The 19,715-nt window shown below is 42.6% G+C and overlaps 1 protein-coding gene across 1 annotated transcript in view; it reads left to right on the top strand.

Annotated features, from left to right (window-relative positions):
* Positions 1–19,715, top strand: part of ITGA1 (integrin subunit alpha 1) — a 345,166-nt gene that overhangs the window by 220,449 nt on the left and 105,002 nt on the right. The window contains exons 10-13 of the mRNA XM_069748575.1: positions 3,445–3,518; positions 5,190–5,334; positions 13,434–13,576; positions 15,866–16,009. Of these exons, the coding sequence (XP_069604676.1) occupies positions 3,445–3,518; positions 5,190–5,334; positions 13,434–13,576; positions 15,866–16,009 (506 nt within the window). The remainder of the gene's footprint in view (positions 1–3,444; positions 3,519–5,189; positions 5,335–13,433; positions 13,577–15,865; positions 16,010–19,715) is intronic.

The following is a 19,715-nucleotide window of genomic DNA, read 5'->3' as shown; positions in this document are numbered from 1 at the left end:
TCTGTCCAATTATTTTTGGTCCCTTTAAAAACAGGGTGGCACATGTTAAGGAGCTGAAACTCCTAAACCCTTCATCCAATTTTAATGTGGATACCCTCAAATGAAAGCTGAAAGTCTGAACTTCAACTGCATCTGAATTGTTTTGTTTAAAATTCATTGTGGTAATGTCTATAACCAAAATTAGAAAAATGTTGTCTCTGTCCAAATATATATGGACCTAACTGTATGTCATAATATGAGCTCAGCCTCCGGACCGTAACATTTCCAACAAAGGATCTGAAGAACCACCCTATAGATTTCTGCTCCTGAGATCCTCTCGTTGGACATCTGGTCCTACTTACACATGCCTAAACATACCGTACCAATTACTAATATTGTACCATCATTTTCCACATTGCTTTACAGACATACATCGATATTATTAATATCATTAACCTCGTGAAAGTAACAGAAATCATCTCCAAATCTTTTTCTTAATGACTCCTGTTAGAAGCCCCAAATGAAGCCTCTGTAGCATAAAGGTCCATAAAATTTCAATGACAGCCCCCATGATGGAACCCAGAAACCAAGGCAACAGACATTATCCTTTAGGTTACTTAATTAATACATAAAATATTTATATGCAATGTTTTGGCCACACCGGACCTTCATAAAGCCATAAAAAGTAAGAAGCATATTTACGTCGTAACTTTATGGATTGATAAAGACCCAGCATTGCCGAAACTTTACAAGTGAATTTTTTGTATTCTAACAATGTAACCTAAAGGATGACATCTGGTGCCTTGGTTCCTTGATTTTTCTGTACTGCTACAACATTAAATAGCAAAAAAATGTACCAGTCATAAATAACCATATATATCAAATGGTGACTCAATAGCAATACAGTCACAGGAGAAAAATATGAGTCCAAATGTTGCCAGAAAATATAAACAATATTTATTAAGAAAATCAATCACTAGATTACATATAGAAATTTCACAATATTTGCAGCGGTACAATATATGGATTTCTTATAGTGACTATATCCATGTATACAAAGAAATGACCCAAGGAAAACAAACCAGGACATATATTGTAACAACAGAGTCAAGGGGATATGCAGCGGACATCATGTCCATAAATTACTCCCAATCATTGAGTGCATATGCCTTATATATGGAGACTTCACAAGTGATGCATTATTAGCAGTAAATTCGTGACCATATCTCTCTGTGCCAATGTGTCAAATATAAAAAGTGTGTGATTAAATAAAGGGATAATTACCCATAAGTAAAAATGTCCCGTCTGGATCCTGGTCACCTTACCCCAACGCGCGTTTTGCATCAAACTTTCACCGCTTCCCCCCTGAGGAAGTAATGCATGGGATTTATCTACTGCAATAACCATGATAGAACCCAAGAGAGCCCATTATAAATCAATGGGATCCATTTGGCATTGCCATGTATACGTTGCACCCTGTCGGGACCTGTGATGCGTCTGGGATTAGAAGACCACAGTGGTTAGATGTATATGCATGGCCATTCATGAGTTGAACAGATTTATGATTTATTATTTATGGTATGGAAGAGTCTAAGAATTCGGTTTTTAACCTCTACTGAGTTTTCCATTGGCTCCTGTGTCAGCTGCAGCTAATTGGGACTACTCCCCTTTCATTATAGCAATTATATAGCAATTGTTACCATCCACCTCTCGTGTCTCCCCTTTTCCTCATAGTTTGTAAGCTTACGAGCAGGGCCCTCACTCCTCTTGGTATCTGTTTTGAACTGTATTTCTGTTATGCTGTAATGTCTATTGTATGTACAAGTCCCCTCTATAATTTGTAAAGCGCTGCGGAATATGTTGGCGCTATATAAATAAAAATTATTATTATTATTATTATTTCATTATTTAAACCAGAGGTCCCCAACCTGTAGCTCGGGAGCCACATGTGGCTCGCGGTGCCATGAATTGTGGCTCGCGGCTGTCTGCCAGCTTGGTACATTAGCTCCAGATTTAGTAAACTGGTATGATGAGCACATCTCAAAATGGTGAACTTTGTGAGTAGCCCTGCACAGAAGAGCAGATCTGAGTACACTTCTACTGGTGTTGGGGGTTCAGAGATAATTTAGGTATGGTACACTGGAGACAGAATGATACTACCGGTCAGAGGAGATGCTTGAAAATGGATGTGACTGTGTTGGGAGTGCGTGATGGGAGAATGCTGAATGTGGTGGGGTGTGGTGGGAACCCCTGGAACTTGGTATACTGCTTAGGGGTGATGTGTGTGGAAAAGCTTTGGTTATCATTATACCCATAATGGGGTCTTTGGTTGCCACTACTGTGAGGGGGGACAGGAGCTGGATGTGGCTCGCGACCCTCTTGCAGAGGTGAATGTGGCTCTCAAGGTCAGAAAGGTTGGAGACCGCTGATTTAAACCCTCTCCTATGTTCCTCTTAAGCCAGCTATAGAGTTTCTATCCTGTTCCTTATGTCTGTGGAGAAGGTGTTGTGTGTTCCTTTTGATACCTATGGAGTTCCATTTGTTTGTGTGTTTTGCCCTGTGTTGTCTTATTGTAGTGGTAAGCCTGGTGTCTTGCTGTCCTTCACATTATCCATGGCTAGGTACAGGGCCAGCCAGGGCCCAAGGGCTTAGGCACATAACAGCACAAGGGAGGAAGGACTAGGGGTCAGCATTAGGTGAGTGTTAGGGGTCACCATCTTCTCCATCTCCCTATTGTCTGGGCTCCCCTTTGCATGTTTCTCCACCTCTATCTTTGTGTTGCACACCAGTAATCTCTCGTCCTGATGTGACAGACGTCAATGGTAATTCATTACAGAACTGAATTCTGCATTTCAGGATATTGGACTAACCAGGAAGAATAAAATTCTTAGTGGGCACTCCAATGATATTTTTGTTATTTGCATCAATTAGCAAATTACAATGTGTATGCAGAGAGCGCATTGCAATACTCACCTCCATCCTCTGCCGTTTTCTGCAGTGCACCGCTCCGCTCAGACATCACATGACTGTATTTGTAACCTGCCGCATCACACAGCGCAGTTACTTTCTCAATGCAAGTCTATGAGACTCAGAACAAGTCTCTCTAGCTTTGTCTTGCTTAAGACTTAAATTGACATAATTCGGAAATCAACCACCGCTCAACAACACAGCAGACACTGTGAGATTCAGCAGGTTGCAGAGGCAGTCACATAACGCTAGAGTGGACCGCTGAAAACGGCAGAAATCGGCAAAGGTTGAGTAACGCAATACACCCTCTGCATACACACTGTTTGCTAATAGGTCTGAAAAATAAAAAAAATAAAAATCGGTGGAGTGCTCCTATAAAGCGGATATAAACCAGGCCTTGTTAGTAAATTATTGAGACACAAAACTAGAAAGTTCTGTAATTGTGCAAATAATTTTTCATTTTTATTCTTTATATTATCTCGGCACTTCCATTTTTAGCTACAAGTGAGCGGCAAGCAGTGTCCTTTGGGATGGAGATGTCCCAGACTGGATTCAGTGCTCATTACTCCAAGGTAAATCTATATCTATATGGCTTTGTGATACACCACATTGTCATGTGCATGGACCCTAAACCGTGGCATATATGGTCCCTACACTGGTATGTGTGTAGTAGATATTGTCATCTTATGGCCATGTTCACACGTTCAGTATTTGGTCAGTATTTTACATCAGTATCTAATACTGAACATGTGAAAATGGCTTTAGGCTGGTGCTAGTCGGTGACACAAGTTGCACGGTCAATGATCACTCTGTGCCGCTGCTCATGGGGCCGGCGACCGCAACAAGCAAGTCACAAAAAAGTCTGAACCGGTTGGGTTTGACGGTACTTTGCGAGTCACAATGCAAACCCCATTCACCTGCATTACAGCTCTGTATATTGTATTTCCAAGCTGCAGTACCATAGAAAACCTACTGATTTACACCGTACCTTGTGTCACACTCCATTAGACACTATATGGTAACAAATTGTGCCGCCATGCAAGCTCAGTACACACAGACCTGCCATGAGCACAAGGCCAATAACTCCGGCCTATGTAATTAGCTATTTTAGGTACTTAAATACATCTTTTAAAAAAAAGAGACAACCCCTTTAAGAGGAACATGTCATATTGTACTTTTTTATCTTTAGGCAGGAAGAGCTGAGTATATTGATAAAATTATATATATCTATAAAGTTTCATTATAATGTGAATTTTGTTCATTAAAATCCTTGCTCATTATGCCCTTAGGTGTCCAGTGGGTGGTCCTATTCAGTGATTGACAGCTCTCTGATTCCACACCCACCCTGCGGAAGCTTAATTATTGAGTAACTCCACCCACTGGACTCAGACATAAATGAATAGACATTTATATGAATACAATACAAGTTATGCTAAAACTATATATCAATCTGCTCAGAGTCAGCACCGCCTGCTCTATAACATAACATCCACTCATTGAACCACATGATCAATGTAACAAGTTCCCTTTAAAGGGATTGTCTATGATTTGGAAAACCGCTCCTGAAATGCCGCATTTCCCTGTTTAAATTTAAAAAAAAAAATCTCACATCCCGCCCCGCCGTTCTAGCGATGTTGGATTAAAGTCTGTCGACAAGCCTTTTATTTCAGGGCAGCAGTGGTATCACTAATGCAAGTCCCTACTATTAGTAATATACTCACCAGCCGTCGTCTTCAGCTCTTCCCGGTGCCGCTTCGGTCCCGATCGGCCATCTTGTGACCACAACTTCTGATTGACCAGAAATCAGAGATAACCATCACGAGCTCTTAGTGTAAGTTTATGAGGGTCTCGTTTTGGCCTCATTCTGGGTCACAAAGACTTACATCGATTTGTGACTTCCGGATCACCCAGAAAACACTGGAGCCATCCAGCAGGTCAAAATCTGGAGAAGACGACCGGAGCGGCACCGATAATAGATGAAAACGGCGGCTGGCAAGTATAAGACTAGGGGCAGAGAACTTACATTAGTAAGACCATTCCAGTGCTGGGATAAAAAAGCATTGGAGTTGTGCTTTAAAGGGGTTGTCAGCAGGCATCATTCTATCATCACTAGAATGGCGGTAAAATATGGATAAAACCACAGGAGTGGTGCTTAAGTACTTCATATTGAATGAATTAGTCGTGTTGTACCTACTATTGGCATAATTATTGAGTGAGGACTATTTTTCCCCTACTGTACGTAGGACTGGGTGATGCTCGGTGCGGTTGGAGCCTACGACTGGAATGGAACAGTCGTCATGATTAAATCTGATGCTATTGTCACACCAGGAAATAATTCATTTCAGACAAAGGCAGAAGAAAGGAACGAGCCTCTGGCTGCTTATCTTGGTCAGTAAAGTTCTCGTTTTATTAATAATTGTACATAATCAGAGCTGTCACTTGTTCAAATCCCTGAAATTTGGTAACACCTAAAGTGGATTGTTGGGTGTCGGACTACTGCTTCTTCGTCAGCGACTCATCTCTTAGAACAAATCCTGATTGTCTGAGAGTCGGGTGAAAGACTGGGCTAAAAGATGAAAGAAGACATGTCTACTCTATTGATTTACAGCATTTCTACTTCGTAGTCCTGCCTGGACCCTCAGAAAGTCCCTCAATCACTATTGGAGGCAAGTCCCCACTGTCAAGTGTCATTGGGTGAGAGGGCGATTCCTAGCAGATCCTGCACTGGACAAGAGGGCTGGCCTGACAGCAAATTTAAATGCATATGGTAGATATAAAAAGTCTACACACCTTTGTTAAAGTGCCAGAAGAACTTTTACCACCTTTAAGGCCACACATAATCTGTACATTTCAATTGAAAAATAAACTTAAAATCTTTTCCAAAAAATACAGCATTAAAATAATGTGGTTGCATAAATATCCACACCCTAAGGCTGGGGTCACACAAGCATCTAAAAAAATGGATCCCTTTCTGATCTAGAAAAGTGGGACAATTTTTACTGACTTGTCATCCGTGTACTGTCCGCATATAATCCATTTTTTTCACTCAGCAGCTATTAATCATTTACAGGACCATCTACAGTTTCCCATCATACAGAATTGTAATGTTTTCATAAAAATTGGATGTTATACTGATGGTTCATATGGAATCCGATTTTTTTTTCCCGCACTGAACCGATTTTTGGGTGAAATCAAAGCATTCTGCAAATTTGTACTTATGCTGAATACAGATGAGAAAAAAAAATGCAGATCTGCATTGCCTCATTTAATAACATTGGCCCGAGTGCAATCCCATGTTTTCTTGGATTGCACTCGTTGGAGTGATACACTCATGTGAATGACCCCTTAAACTAATACTTTGTTGAAGTACCCTTTGAAATTGACAGCATACAGTCTTTTTGGATAGGAGCCTATCAGCATGCTACATCTAGAATTGCCAACTTTTGCCCACTATTCCATGTAGTAGAGCTCAGTTTGTCAGATTGAGTGGACATCACCTGTGTACAGCGCCCTCTTAAGAACAGGTACTGGTTTTATTTGGATTCAGATCTGGACTCTGGCTGGGCCATTCCAAAACTTTGGTCTTCTTCTTGTGAAACATTAATTTGTTGTTTAAAATAATTATCAAGCTAAAAAGTGAAATTCCTATTTAGTTTCAATTTTTTTGGCAGAGGCCTGAAAGTTTTGCTGCAAAATTGACTGAAATTTGGAATTGTTCATAATTGCCTCCACCTGGACAAAAAATTAATTTCCAGCTGCCAAAAATCAGCCCCAAAGCATAATGCTGCCTCCAGCATGCTTTACTATGGCTATGGTGTTTTTTTTGGTGATGCTTGGTGTTGACTTTGCGCCAAATAAAACTTTTGGAATTATGGGCAAAAAGTTCAACCTTTGTCTCATAAAACCATAACACATTTTCCAAGATGCTTATGGCAGACTTGATGTAGATTTTAGCAAAATATAACCAGGCTTTGTTTGTTTTTATATGTAATAAAAGGCTTTATTTTGCTCCCTACCCCACCGGCCAGACATATGAAAAATACAGGAAATTACTGTCACATGCAGTAGACAACCAATACTTGCCAGAAATTCTTGCAGTACCTTTAGGGTATGTTTCCACGTTCAGGATGGCCGGCGCTTTGGACGGAGCAGAAAACTCGCTCCGTCCAAAGCGCCGCCCCCTTCTGTAGACGCCGTGATTCCGGATGTGTTCATTGCACACATCCGGAATCATCGCACCCCACACATAGGACCCTGTGTTTTACCTTGCAGCGGTGCAGCGGCGCCGTATGGTAAACGGACATGCTGTGTTCTAAAAAGATGCGCCACATGTCTGGAAACGCAGGGCCGCCGGGTGCGTGTTCGCATGCATAGTGGAGACGAGATTTCATAAAATCCCTTCCACTATGCCGTAACATCTGGACGCTGCGGATTGAACGCTGCGGCTCTACGCAGCGTTCAATCCGCAGCTATTCCGGAAGTAATACGGTCCGTGGACACATACCCTTGATGTTGCTGCAGTCTTCCAGACTAAATTTCTTCTTGTCTTTTCATCATTTTTTGAGGGACATTCAGTTCTAGAGAATGCTATTGTTTTGGCAAATGTAAGCCAATTCTTGATACGATCTTCACAATGTTTCATGATATATCTAATACTTTGAAAAAAAAGTTTGTACTTTCTCATGATTGATAACTTTGAACAATTAAATCCCTTTGTTGTGTTGTAATCTGTTTGTAAATCAACCAATGCATCTAAAAAAAAAGTCAGGAAAATTCTACTAAAACAGATATATTTTATATAGGACTAATCAGATTCGCTAAATGATGGCAGCTGTACACTGACTATACTGACTGCTAAGAGGTTGTTCACACTTATGCAATCATATTTTTTTTTATTGCATTTGTTATTTTTATTTTCTCCCTTAATATGAATATTGGATTTTTGGTGATTATTCGTGACAATAAAGTTGGAAAATGTTATTGGCTATGAAATTTTTACATAACAAAACCCTGGCATTTTATCAGGTATGTGTAAACATTTTGTATCCACTTTACATGTCACAGAGGCAAACCTGAGAGCTTTGAAATCTTTGGGAACGTGTATGAAGAGCCTGCCTGTCTGGGTCAATTAATTGGTTAAGCTATCCTTCCCGGCCTGAAGGAGAAGGGGGCTGGCTTAGATTATGAACTGAAACAGCCTCCTCCAATCATGTCACACACAGAGAGGAGAAAGATATTTATCACTGGAGTCTGAGTCAAGATGTCACAGATTTTATGAATATTGCTTCCTGGCCTTTTTAGAAACAAAGTATATTAGTTGCTTAATGTCCAATTTTATCATAGGTTTTTCTGCCAATGCACAGCAACTTTAAGTCTTTGGTTGAGAGGTTGTATTTCTATGAACCAGTATCAAAGGGTTCCCCTTTTTATCTTTTACTATGGGCCACCTTTTGTTTCCTACAGTTATTCTAATCCTCATGTAGTTTGCACTTGCCTCATAACAAAAACTTTAAAAAGATACTTTCCTTCTAAAGCAATGGGTCTCCTTGGCCCAGAGCTCTTGGTGACTGCAATCACATTAATCTGCCTGTCCTCTCCATTCTCTAAACTCTTGTAATATATTATGTGCAAGACTGTAAATGGGGCAGTTTAGACTGCTTCTTCCCCATTGCAGGAAACGCGATGGGATGTTTTCTCTCAGAAGATCCCTGTTGTTTTGTCTGGTCATTGGAATCAATGGACAAGCCGAGCTCTACATTTCCTGATAAAAACAACAAATACAATATCAGACAGAGACAGGATGCACTCTACATTGCCGGCCAATGCGAGGTGTTTCCGAAAGACCTTTGAGAAAACCAAAGCTACTCAGAAAATCAGATTATGTTAGCATTGTCTGCTGCACTCTATACTCCACCCATTACTAGACAATTCCTAGTCACAAGTAAACATTGACCAACTAGTGTCACAGAAGTGTAACGTGACTGAGATGTCCATTAGACACACACTTATGTACAGTAGAGAGATGGACAAGAGAGACTGAGTAACTGTAAGCGAACACCGACATCTGCTGGACAAAAGTGAAAGTTAAAAAAAATAATTGTGTAAGCAGGAACCAACAAGGAAGTACTGGGTACCAAAGGGAAGAGTGTAAAGGGCGACACCTGTTGGGAAGTGACACTTGGTCCCGCTGCAGCTTCAGGAGCCATTAACGTTTGGTCGCAGTCGTGTGGACCAGCAAGGCCAAGACTCAGATGATGACGGGCAAGCACCGAAGACTCAAATGACGCCAGCCAAGGCTCCCAACCCAGACCAGCCCTCATCGATATAGACCAAGGAGACACTTTTCAGTGGTCAAGTACCGAAAAAGCCATCAAGAGACCTGAGCCCGGGTCGGATGACAAGGAGGAGACGTGTGGGATGGGCCATTACTTTCAGCAGAGACTTATGGTACTGAATGTGGCAAAGGGAGAGACTGCAGATGATACAGGGTCTGGCTGATGCAAAAGCGGTCCAGAAAGCCGTGCACAGTCCTTGATATTCTCCGGATCACTGCCGGAAGCTTATCCTCCTGTTTGCAGCGGTTAAACATGCTACTCCTTCCTTCAGGCACAGGACATCCACCTCCGGTTCACCTCTGGGCACAGGACATCCACCTTTGAGACCAGTCACCATGGACAGCAGCACCACTGTGTAAGCTGTAGGTGCCAGGCCTATTGGCTCTGCTTGGCCCTGTGTTACCTCACACATGAAGTAGTCAGCAGACCGACAGCTCTGTCTGCACACAAGCCCAAAACTGACACACCCCTGCCCTATACTACAGGGCTTTTAACATAGAAGCCTGTGGCATCAGTCACTGCCTCACCATTGCAAACAGAGCTACACCTGTGACTGCAATGCCCCCTCATGGCCTCACTACGCTTCTGTGTGCATCCTGGGGAGAACAAACAGTGACCCCTACCTGTGACACCGGGCACTGCCTCACATATCCCCCTCCCCTGTTTAAACCTGTGGGGTTGAACACTTGTCCCCCACATGGGTGTGAGACAGGGCATCTGCATGCCCCTGTGACATCCCCGCCCGACACTACAATAAGAAACTGAAGTAGGGACCGGAACCATTGATCGGTGCATGCATCCCTCCCCTATGCGTTTCTCCTCCATACTTCATTACCGGATCACCCACCACCCCATTCTCCATTGCAGAAGCCATGCCCTTTTTTCTGATTAACTGTAAATTTGGGCCAGTTTGGGTGGTCTCGACCTTGTTTATTTTGGGTTCAATAACCCCGCAGCTCATTCTGTCACCTAAGTACCAGCCTTCAGGCCCTTGATACCGTTTATTCCATACCCTTACCCGTGCCTTGGTGACTATGTCACACTGAAACGCCGCGGTCCGTGCTGGCAACTCCGAGCATACATTTGTATTACGTTGCACCTGAACCTGAGCCTCCCAACACTGCTGTCTAGCGAGCACTCTAATTTACCCTGACCCACGGCCACATCCTTGGCTGGTGCCAGAGGGTTCCTCTTGCGCAAGTCCCCAGTCGCCTCTGCGACCATACACTCCTGGTTATTCCCGGTGTTTTTCTCATACCTGTTTTTGTTAATTCTGCTTTTCTGCGTGGGACCCTGAAACTGAGCTGTCCCGAACTTACCAGGGGAGTCCTCCAACTCGGGCTTCAGTGGGGTCTCCATGACCTCTACTGCCACAACCTCTAAGGGAAGCCTATCGGGTTTGCATTCTGTCCCTAAGTTGGCGACCCCTGTGTCAGGTATCTCAGCACCTTCGGGTTCTACGCCCAACACAACCTTTACCATGAGAGGGTTGACCCTGGTCTCCCACAGAGACCAGAAAAGGGGCAAATCTCTTCCCAACCCAGCCCCATATGGAAGGGTCTTCACCACTCCCACCAAATGTTTAATGTCCCCACCTGGTGTGAAAAAATTAACTTCGGTGGTCGGGTACTCCCGGATTTCCCCATGGATACCTATCACCCCACTTTCTGTCCTTTGAGGTTGTCCCCGGCAACATGGGCACCAGTGCAATCACAGCTATACCTGAGACTGCAACGCCTCCTCATCGCCTCACTATGCCTCTGTGCGCATCCTGGGGAGAACAAACAGTGACACCTACCTGTGACACTGGTCACTGCCTCATAACTACAAACTTATTTCGAGGACATATCTTTTGTAATGTATTAACCAATATATCTCTATGCATGTCTCTCATTGCCTGTAAACGATATTGTGAATATTGCTCGTCTGTAGTTTATCTGTCATAATAATCTGTCCCGTATTTAACCCTGTTAAGTGAATAAAGTAGAAGTGGATTGTTGTCCCGCTTGTTGTCTCCATTGTTGCCTTCAGATCACCTGCTTTACACTTACTTGTCTATTTCGGCATATTTACCGTATTTTCCGGCGTATAAGACGACTTTTTAACCCCTGAAAATCTTCTTAAAAGTCGGGGGTCGTCTTATACACCGGGTATCTATGGTGGGTGGGGGGGGGAGTGGTCCCGATAAAGGAGGGGGCGTCTCACAGGGAAGTGTGAGTATGCCCCATTACCTCATATTGTAGCTGCAGCGTCAGCGTGGGGTGCTGGGGAGCGGCGGCGGCTGCTCCTTTGTGCCGCGTGGGTGCTGTGGGGCGGCGGTTCCTCTTGGTACAGCGTCGGGGCTCTGTGCTGTGGGGCGGCAGCGGGGGCGGCAGCGGGGGCGGCAGCAGCGGCGTATCTTCAGGGAGAGTCAGTCGGGGCTCCTCCGGCATCTCCTGAAATCCCGGAGGCGCCGGCAGCTCCATTGCTGCGATGCGGTGGCCTCCGGGAAAATGGCCGCTGGGGGCAGGCTCAGATTCAGATCTCGTCCCGAGATCTCGGGAGACGAGATCTGAATCTGAGCCTGCGCCGCCCCCAGCGGCCATTTTCCTGGAGGCCACCGCATCGCAGCAATGGAGCTGCCGGCGCCTCCGGGATTTCAGGAGATGCCGGAGGAGCCCCGACTGACTCTCCCTGAAGATACGCCGCCGCTGCCGCCCCCGCTGCCGCCCCACAGCACAGAGCCCCGACGCTGTACCAAGAGGAACCGCCGCCCCACAGCACCCACGCGGCACAAAGGAGTAGCCGCCGCCGCTCCCCAGCACCCCACGCTGACACTGCAGCTACAATATGAGGTAATGGGGCATACTCACACTTCCCTGTGAGACGCCCCCTCCGTCATCGGGACCACTCCCCCCCCAAAAAAAAGGCACATTAGTCACCGGCCGTATAAGATGACATACGGCGTATAAGAAGACCCCCGACTTTTAAGATTTTATATTTTAACTGGAAAAGTTGGGGGGTCGTCTTATACGCCCAGTCGTCTTATACGGCGGAAAATACGGTATATGCAAATTAAAGTGACTTGATCCTTGTTAGATTGAACTATTTTATCCCTAAAGCCACAATACACATCTATATAGAACCTATACTATTCAACAGAACTGAGCAGTCCAGAATATCTCCCACTACACCGTTCATCAGCCCCTCCTAGGATGATATTCCACATACGAGAGCCAAGCCTACTCGGCCTAGGATTGCTGCCTCCCACAATCCAAACCACATTGGTTATCTTACGAGCTGAGAGGTCTCTCACAACCTCACTAGACTACCCAGAAATTACTCTCTATCCTGCCATTTGCAAATGTCATGGGCCTGTATGGAAGTCTTGATTGTTTGGGGACTGGGTCCCGAGATCATTTTTAACTGACAATGAACACCATAAAAACGAAATAATACAAAAACTTATATTTCAGTCCAATTTATGGTAATGTTAAAGTGTCACTCAAAATGTAAATTCCAGACACAAAAAAAACAAGCCCTCATATGGCTATGTCAGACAAAAAAATAAAAAATAAAAAGGTTACTGCTCTTGGAAAGCATGCAAAAGCTTAGAAAAGAAAATTATCTGCTTCAATATGGCTGTGACTACACAGTGACAAGTGTCGCATGACAGCAATTCTCTGAAAAGTTGTGGAACTTGTCAGCCTCTTGCTGTCATGGGACTATTTAAGAGTTCTGATGTTGCAGTTAAGTCGCACACAAGTCGTAGGTCGCGTGCAATAAGGTCTATGGCAAGCGTGAAGCGCAGGATTTGCGACCAGCGACAGAAATATTTGCAACTCTGTTTTGTCGTCCCAGTATGTTGCAGGTCCCAATGTGACATCATAGGAAATCATTACATCTGTGATTACAGTATCGCCCGACACATGTCTCTTAATGCGTGGCCCTAGCCTTACCCTATGTTCCCATAATGAGTTTTTGGTGTATTTTTCATGCTGCGCTTTTTCGAAAAAATGCAAGTAACCTATTTTACTTAAGGTAATGTGTGCACAAATGATGCAAAAAATCTGCAACATCAAAAACTCACTAAAAACGTTGTCGAAATATTATGTATTGTATGGTAAGTCGCATGCATTTCCATAGTATCTGATTACAATTTTTAATTCTTAGGATATAGTGTAACTTCTGCCTCTGTACATGGAGAACAGATCTATATTGCAGGACAACCACGCCACAACCATACCGGCCAAGTTATCGTCTACCAAATGAACGGACATAACATTATTGTACTCCAGACGTTAAAAGGAGAGCAGGTAAACTGAGTAGACTTATTTACTTTACAAAAATCATTTTTAGTAACCATTTCCATCAGAGATTAAGGCAAATATGCAACGGGACAGGCGGCAATCAGAAAACGGAAGTCAATATTCAAATGCAAATGTGGCAATTATCACTAAGGCTGTGTTCACTTGTTGGGATGGGTTTCTTTTCTTTGCTGCAATTGCTTTAAACCATCAACATTTTAGCCACAATTTTTAAAAATTGCTTCAAAAAATGCTCCATTTGCTGCAAGTTCTAAAAAGCACGGCAAATGCATAACATTGTTACTCAATTCTTTGACAATAAACTAATTACAAAGTATTTCGTCTAGTCATCAATTATTATCTGTGCGAAACCCTGGCAGTAAAGGTACCGTCACACATAACGATTTCTTTAATGATATCGTTGCTTTTTGTGACGTAGCAACGATATCGTTAACGAAATCGTTCTGTGTGACAGCGACCAACGATCAGGCCCCTGCTGGGAATGATCAGGACCTTTTTTTTGGTTGCTGATCACCAGCTGACTCCGCTGAATCGGCGTGTGTGACGCCGATCCAGCGATGTGTTCACTGGTAACCAGGGTAAATATTGGGTTACTAAGCACAGGGCCGCACTTAGTAACCCGATGTTTACCCTGGTTACCATTGTAAAAGTAAAAAAAAAAACAGTACATACTCACATACTGGTGTCTGTCACGTCCCCCGCCTTCAGCTTCCCGTACTGACTGTGAGCGCCGGCCGTAAAGCACAGCGGTGATGTCACCACTGTGCTCTGCTTTACGGCCGGCCGGCGCTGACACAGTGAGTGCGGGAAGCTGACGCCGGGGGACGTGACAGACACCGGAATGTGAGTATGTACTGTTTTTTTTTTACATTTACAATGGTAACCAGGGTAAACATCGGGTTACTAAGCGCGGCCCTGCGCTTAGTAACCCGATGTTTACCCTGGTTACCCGGGGACTTCGGCATCGTTGGTCGCTGGAGAGCTGTCTGTGTGACAGCTCTCCAGCGACCACTCAATGACTTACCAACGATCACGGCCAGGTCGTATCGCTGGTTGTGATCATTGGTAAATCATTTAGTGTAACGGTACCTTAAGTGTTTAATTACCCTACGGCAGCTACACCATAGGTTTAATTTCAGCATTAGACAGGAATGAAGAAGAAATGTTCCTTGTAATGTTTTGGTTTTTCTTTGTTTTTGTTTTTTTACTCAAGCCAAAGTAATGAAAGTCTTGAATGCATTGCGGCACATCACCATGGTGGCTACTGATTGGCTTCACTGGACATGTGTTGTACCTCCAAGAGAGGAAGCAAAGAGACTGGTAGATGACATCTGGTGGTGGAAAACCCATTAAGCAATTTTTAAAAATGTCTGATGTTTTGGATCTTAATCTTGTTGAAAATTCTGATATAAAGTCCTGAATCACAAATTAAACTCTTTGCATTTGAAAGATATCACATTTTGAGGAATAGTTGGTTGCACTGCCATCTATTAAGGTTTTTCACATGAGTGATGTAGTTTAATTTTTCAAGTTTATTGCATTTTTCCCTACATGATGTCCACAATGTAATAACAGGGGTCTCAAGAAGGGAGGAAACAGTTTTATGAAGCCCTGAAAAGCATTTATGAACACAGCTATTTGAAAATCAGTCTAAAAATTTACCTCAAGGGTTTAGCAGGATGCAGAGGTATCAATCTTTCCAAGACCCAGGATCCTGAAGGGCTCGAGAACATAAAACGAGACTAATATGATCAATGCCGGTGGTGGTGGATGAAGCTTTGTCCACAGTTAGGACCCCGGAGCTTCACTCTATACATCACATCAGCCTATTTTCTTTCATGCAAGAGAATCTGAACAATTATCACACTCTGATCAAACGCTGATCAGGATTTGATCCGAGTGTCAGCAGCATAGTGTTATCCAATTTTCTCAGACGAGACGATGGAGAAACAAATGTCTCCATCTTCTTTTCAGTCCATGAAAATGGGACTGCACTCAAACATCATCTGAGTGTAGTTGGATGTTTCCCATGGACTCATTGACCAGCATGACCAAGTGCGATCCGATAATCAGATTCAACTCGGGCATGCTGCGATTTTATCCTCGAACCTGCTTGTTCCTAGGAAAAAGATTGCACATGTGCAAAGTCCTATAAAAACATGGGTCCGGGTTCAATCTGTTGTTTTGGCGGATCACACTCGGGATAAAAATACGGCAATGTGCACAAGCTTGATTCCTAATTTTCTCTAATTTCATTCGCTTTTTTTTTTGTTTCAGATTGGGTCTTACTTTGGTAGCGTCCTCACCACAGTGGATGTCGATGATGATTCACTCACTGATATCCTGCTCGTTGGTGCGCCAATGTATATGGGAAGCGAAAAGCAAGAACAAGGAAAAGTCTATGTCTACAGAATTGATAAGGTAATACAGGAGCAGTTAGAGGTTGTTGGGGAGGAGGATATCTATTATTCATACACATATTTAACTGTGTACATATCTGCATGTATAGGCGCACAAAAAGCCATAGTTGTTGCTTTTATACACTGTACTATATGGCAGTATATAGCAGTGTGAGGGATGTATTGGGTAGAATTACCCAGATATGGATTTTAACCCTGAGATCAGGAATCTTCGGCAGCCACAACACTGAATTGCTTACATTCCACAAATGAGTGACGGGTAACAGAGGAAATCAGCACATGGAGATTTCAGTGCTTTTATTTCATTCATTTATTATGATTTTGTGTAGGTTACTAATATATATGTAGTGATGTGGTAACACATTACAATAAGCAGATTAGCTGAAATTGAAATTCAGCAGTTTTCTCAAACTCAGCCTGGAAATTCAATTTACTTCAGAGTTAGTCGATGCAAATAAAATCTTCCATATTATGTTCTAATGTCTAATAAACCTGGGGTGTAAAATTAAATTAATATGCATCTCACCGCTAACCTATCCCAATGCTACAGCCTTCCGTTTATTGCTAGTTTATTTCGCCACACAAGGTTTTTTTCCTGCATCTTCACTCTGCACCGGGGCTAGAAGCCGGGAATATGCTGGAAGAGAACCTTGTGTCCCGAAGTCAAGAAGTTGCAAGATGGAGCTTTATGGACTACCAAATGAGGGGCTGCTGCAGCAGCGGGACGGGTGAGCACTGATGCTAAAATTTAGCCAAATGGTGACCACCATTTTGCTGAATTTACACAAAATGAATCACAAAATCGTTTAATTCAGCAGAATCCAAATGTAAAAAAAAAGTTCAAGGAGAATTCAATTTGGTTAAAATTGTTTCAATCATCGCTAGTGACCAGACCTGTCCATCATCCTCATCGAATTGTAAATATAGTTTTCACGTGCAGCATTTTTCAATTGGAGCAGTCTGATGGACAGGTCTGGCTGTGTACTCCTCCATCAACTGTCATTTTGAGAAAAGAAGAGCTGTCCAGTCTGTAAGGCGACACAATGAAGAGTCTAGAGTTTCAGCAGAACGTCATGTGTGCGTCAAGTCGGAACTGTGGCGTCACATTCAAACCACTAATCAGAAAAGGCAATGCGAATGACGTCAAAGAGGAAGCGGTACACAGGCACAGGTTCGTCAGCTTTCGGCCACTGATGTGGCTACCTAACCAGGGTCCTGAGAATCATCTCTAATATATTTGTCTGCATTAACATGACAAAGAAGGGGCTGGTCTAGCCATTGAAAAAAGTCATGTTTAACCTAATGTCCTAATCTTAGAATAAACTCATATCTTATGAGTAAAAACACTTCCCAAAATCCAAAAATTACAACAATTGACCCAGGTGTGAGTATACCATAGATAACAAAAGAAGTGTTACAAAATCATCTGTGCGTTAAAAAAAATATATTCTATTAAATTATTTAAAATAATGTTGCCTGATATAATATTTTTGATATAAAAAGAAAGGTGCCGGAAAAGATAGAGAAAGAGGGGCCGGATTTTATAAGATAAATACGTTCTTAAGGTAAATTTTCAACATTCATAAATCATGCCTGATTATATTATATGGGACACAAATACGCAATGTAAGAAGTTTCCTAGAGTTTGCATTTTACAACAGAGTGATAAGAAATCTATGTAAGATACAAATAATTCCTGATCACTAATATCTATGGCACAGTACCCAGAAAAACAATTATACTGTATATGAGTAGCAGTATTATCCTCTAATTATAAAGTGCTAACAAGAGCAACTGGGTAGCTGAAGGCTAAAACCTAGTAATACCAAGCTCCATTGTATGGTATTGTGCAAATTTAATAAAGCATATATAAAGTCAATGTTATGTGCCTGAAATGTAGATTGTTAGAAAGAAAAGGCATGTAAAACAACGTTTTTACCTGAAGTTATCAGCAATGTAAAGTAGTCAAACACTCCGCCCCCTCTGCCCCAACGTACACATTTCGCCCTGCTTCTTCCGGGGGCGTCTATGTCTATTCTCTATCTTTTCCGGCACATTTCTTTTTATATCAAAAATATTATATCAAACAACATTATTTTAAATAATTTAATAAAAGAATTTTTTAATGCACAGATGATTTTGTAACACTTCTTTTGTTACCTATGGTATACTCACACCTGGGTCAATTGTTGTAAATTGAAAAAGGTCAGACAGGATCAGGGCCGGGCAAAGTATTTTGGTGTACTAGGCAGATGAAGCCAATGGTGACCCCCCACCCCAAAGCAAAGGAATGACTCAGAGACTAAGGTAACAGAACCCCTAATGCACCTACCCCTCTACCACCGATGGGTTAGGTAGCACAATCTGATGACCACTTCAACTAGAATTGTTACCTTTTTCACAAAAAAAGTCATCAAAAATAAAAAAAAAAGTAGTGAACTTAACATGTGACTTAACAGAGGTTGGTACACAAAATGAGAATGCTTGGTCTGGGGGAAAATATGTGTAAATGGGTTAGTAACTGGCTTAGTGATAGAAAGCAGAGGGTGGTTATAAATGGTATAGTCTCTAACTGGGTCGCTGTGACCAGTGGGGTACCGCAGGGGTCGGTATTGGGACCTGTTCTCTTCAACATATTCATTAATGATCTGGTAGAAGGTTTACACAGTAAAATATCGATATTTGCAGATGATACAAAACTATGTAAAGCAGTTAATACAAGAGAAGATAGTATTCTGCTACAGATGGATCTGGATAAGTTGGAAACTTGGGCTGAAAGGTGGCAGATGAGGTTTAACAATGATAAATGTAAGGTTATACACATGGGAAGAAGGAATCAATGTCACCATTACACACTGAATGGGAAACCACTGGGTAAATCTGACAGGGAGAAGGACTTGGGGATCCTAGTTAATAATAAACTTACCTGGAGCAGCCAGTTCCAGGCAGCAGCTGCCAAGGCAAACAGGATCATGGGGTGCATTAAGAGAGGTCTGGATACACATGATGAGAGCATTATACTGCCTCTGTACAAATCCCTAGTTAGACCGCACATGGAGTACTGTGTCCAGTTTTGGGCACCGGTGCTCAGGAAGGATATAATGGAACTAGAGAGAGTACAAAGGAGGGCAACAAAATTAATAAAGGGCATGGGAGAACTACAATACCCAGATAGATTAGCGAAATTAGGATTATTTAGTCTAGAAAAAAGACGACTGAGGGGCGATCTAATAACCATGTATAAGTATATAAGGGGACAATACAAATATCTAGCTGAGGATCTGTTTATACCAAGGAAGGTGACGGGCACAAGGGGGCATTCTTTGCATCTGGAGGATAGAAGGTTTTTCCACCAACATAGAAGAGGATTCTTTACTGTTAGGGTGGTGAGAATCTGGAATTGCTTGCTCGAGGAGGTGGTGATGGCGAACTCAGACGAGGGGTTCAAGAGAGGCCTGGATGTCTTCCTGGAGCAGAACAATATTGTATCATACAATTATTAGGTTCTGTAGAAGGACGTAGATCTGGGGATTTATTATGATGGAATATAGGCTGAACTGGATGGACAAATGTCTTTTTTCGGCCTTACTAACTATGTTACTATGTTACTTATTAACAGGGAGTACAATTTCAAAGTTACAGTAGATACAGAATCAATCATTTTTTGCTGACCATTTTCACAATACAGGGGGGAAAGTAGCAATATT

The sequence above is a fragment of the Ranitomeya imitator genome, chromosome 1 (genome assembly GCF_032444005.1).
Source record: "Ranitomeya imitator isolate aRanImi1 chromosome 1, aRanImi1.pri, whole genome shotgun sequence".
Lineage (NCBI taxonomy): Eukaryota > Metazoa > Chordata > Amphibia > Anura > Dendrobatidae > Ranitomeya > Ranitomeya imitator.
This window is presented reverse-complemented; position numbering and strand designations above follow the sequence as displayed.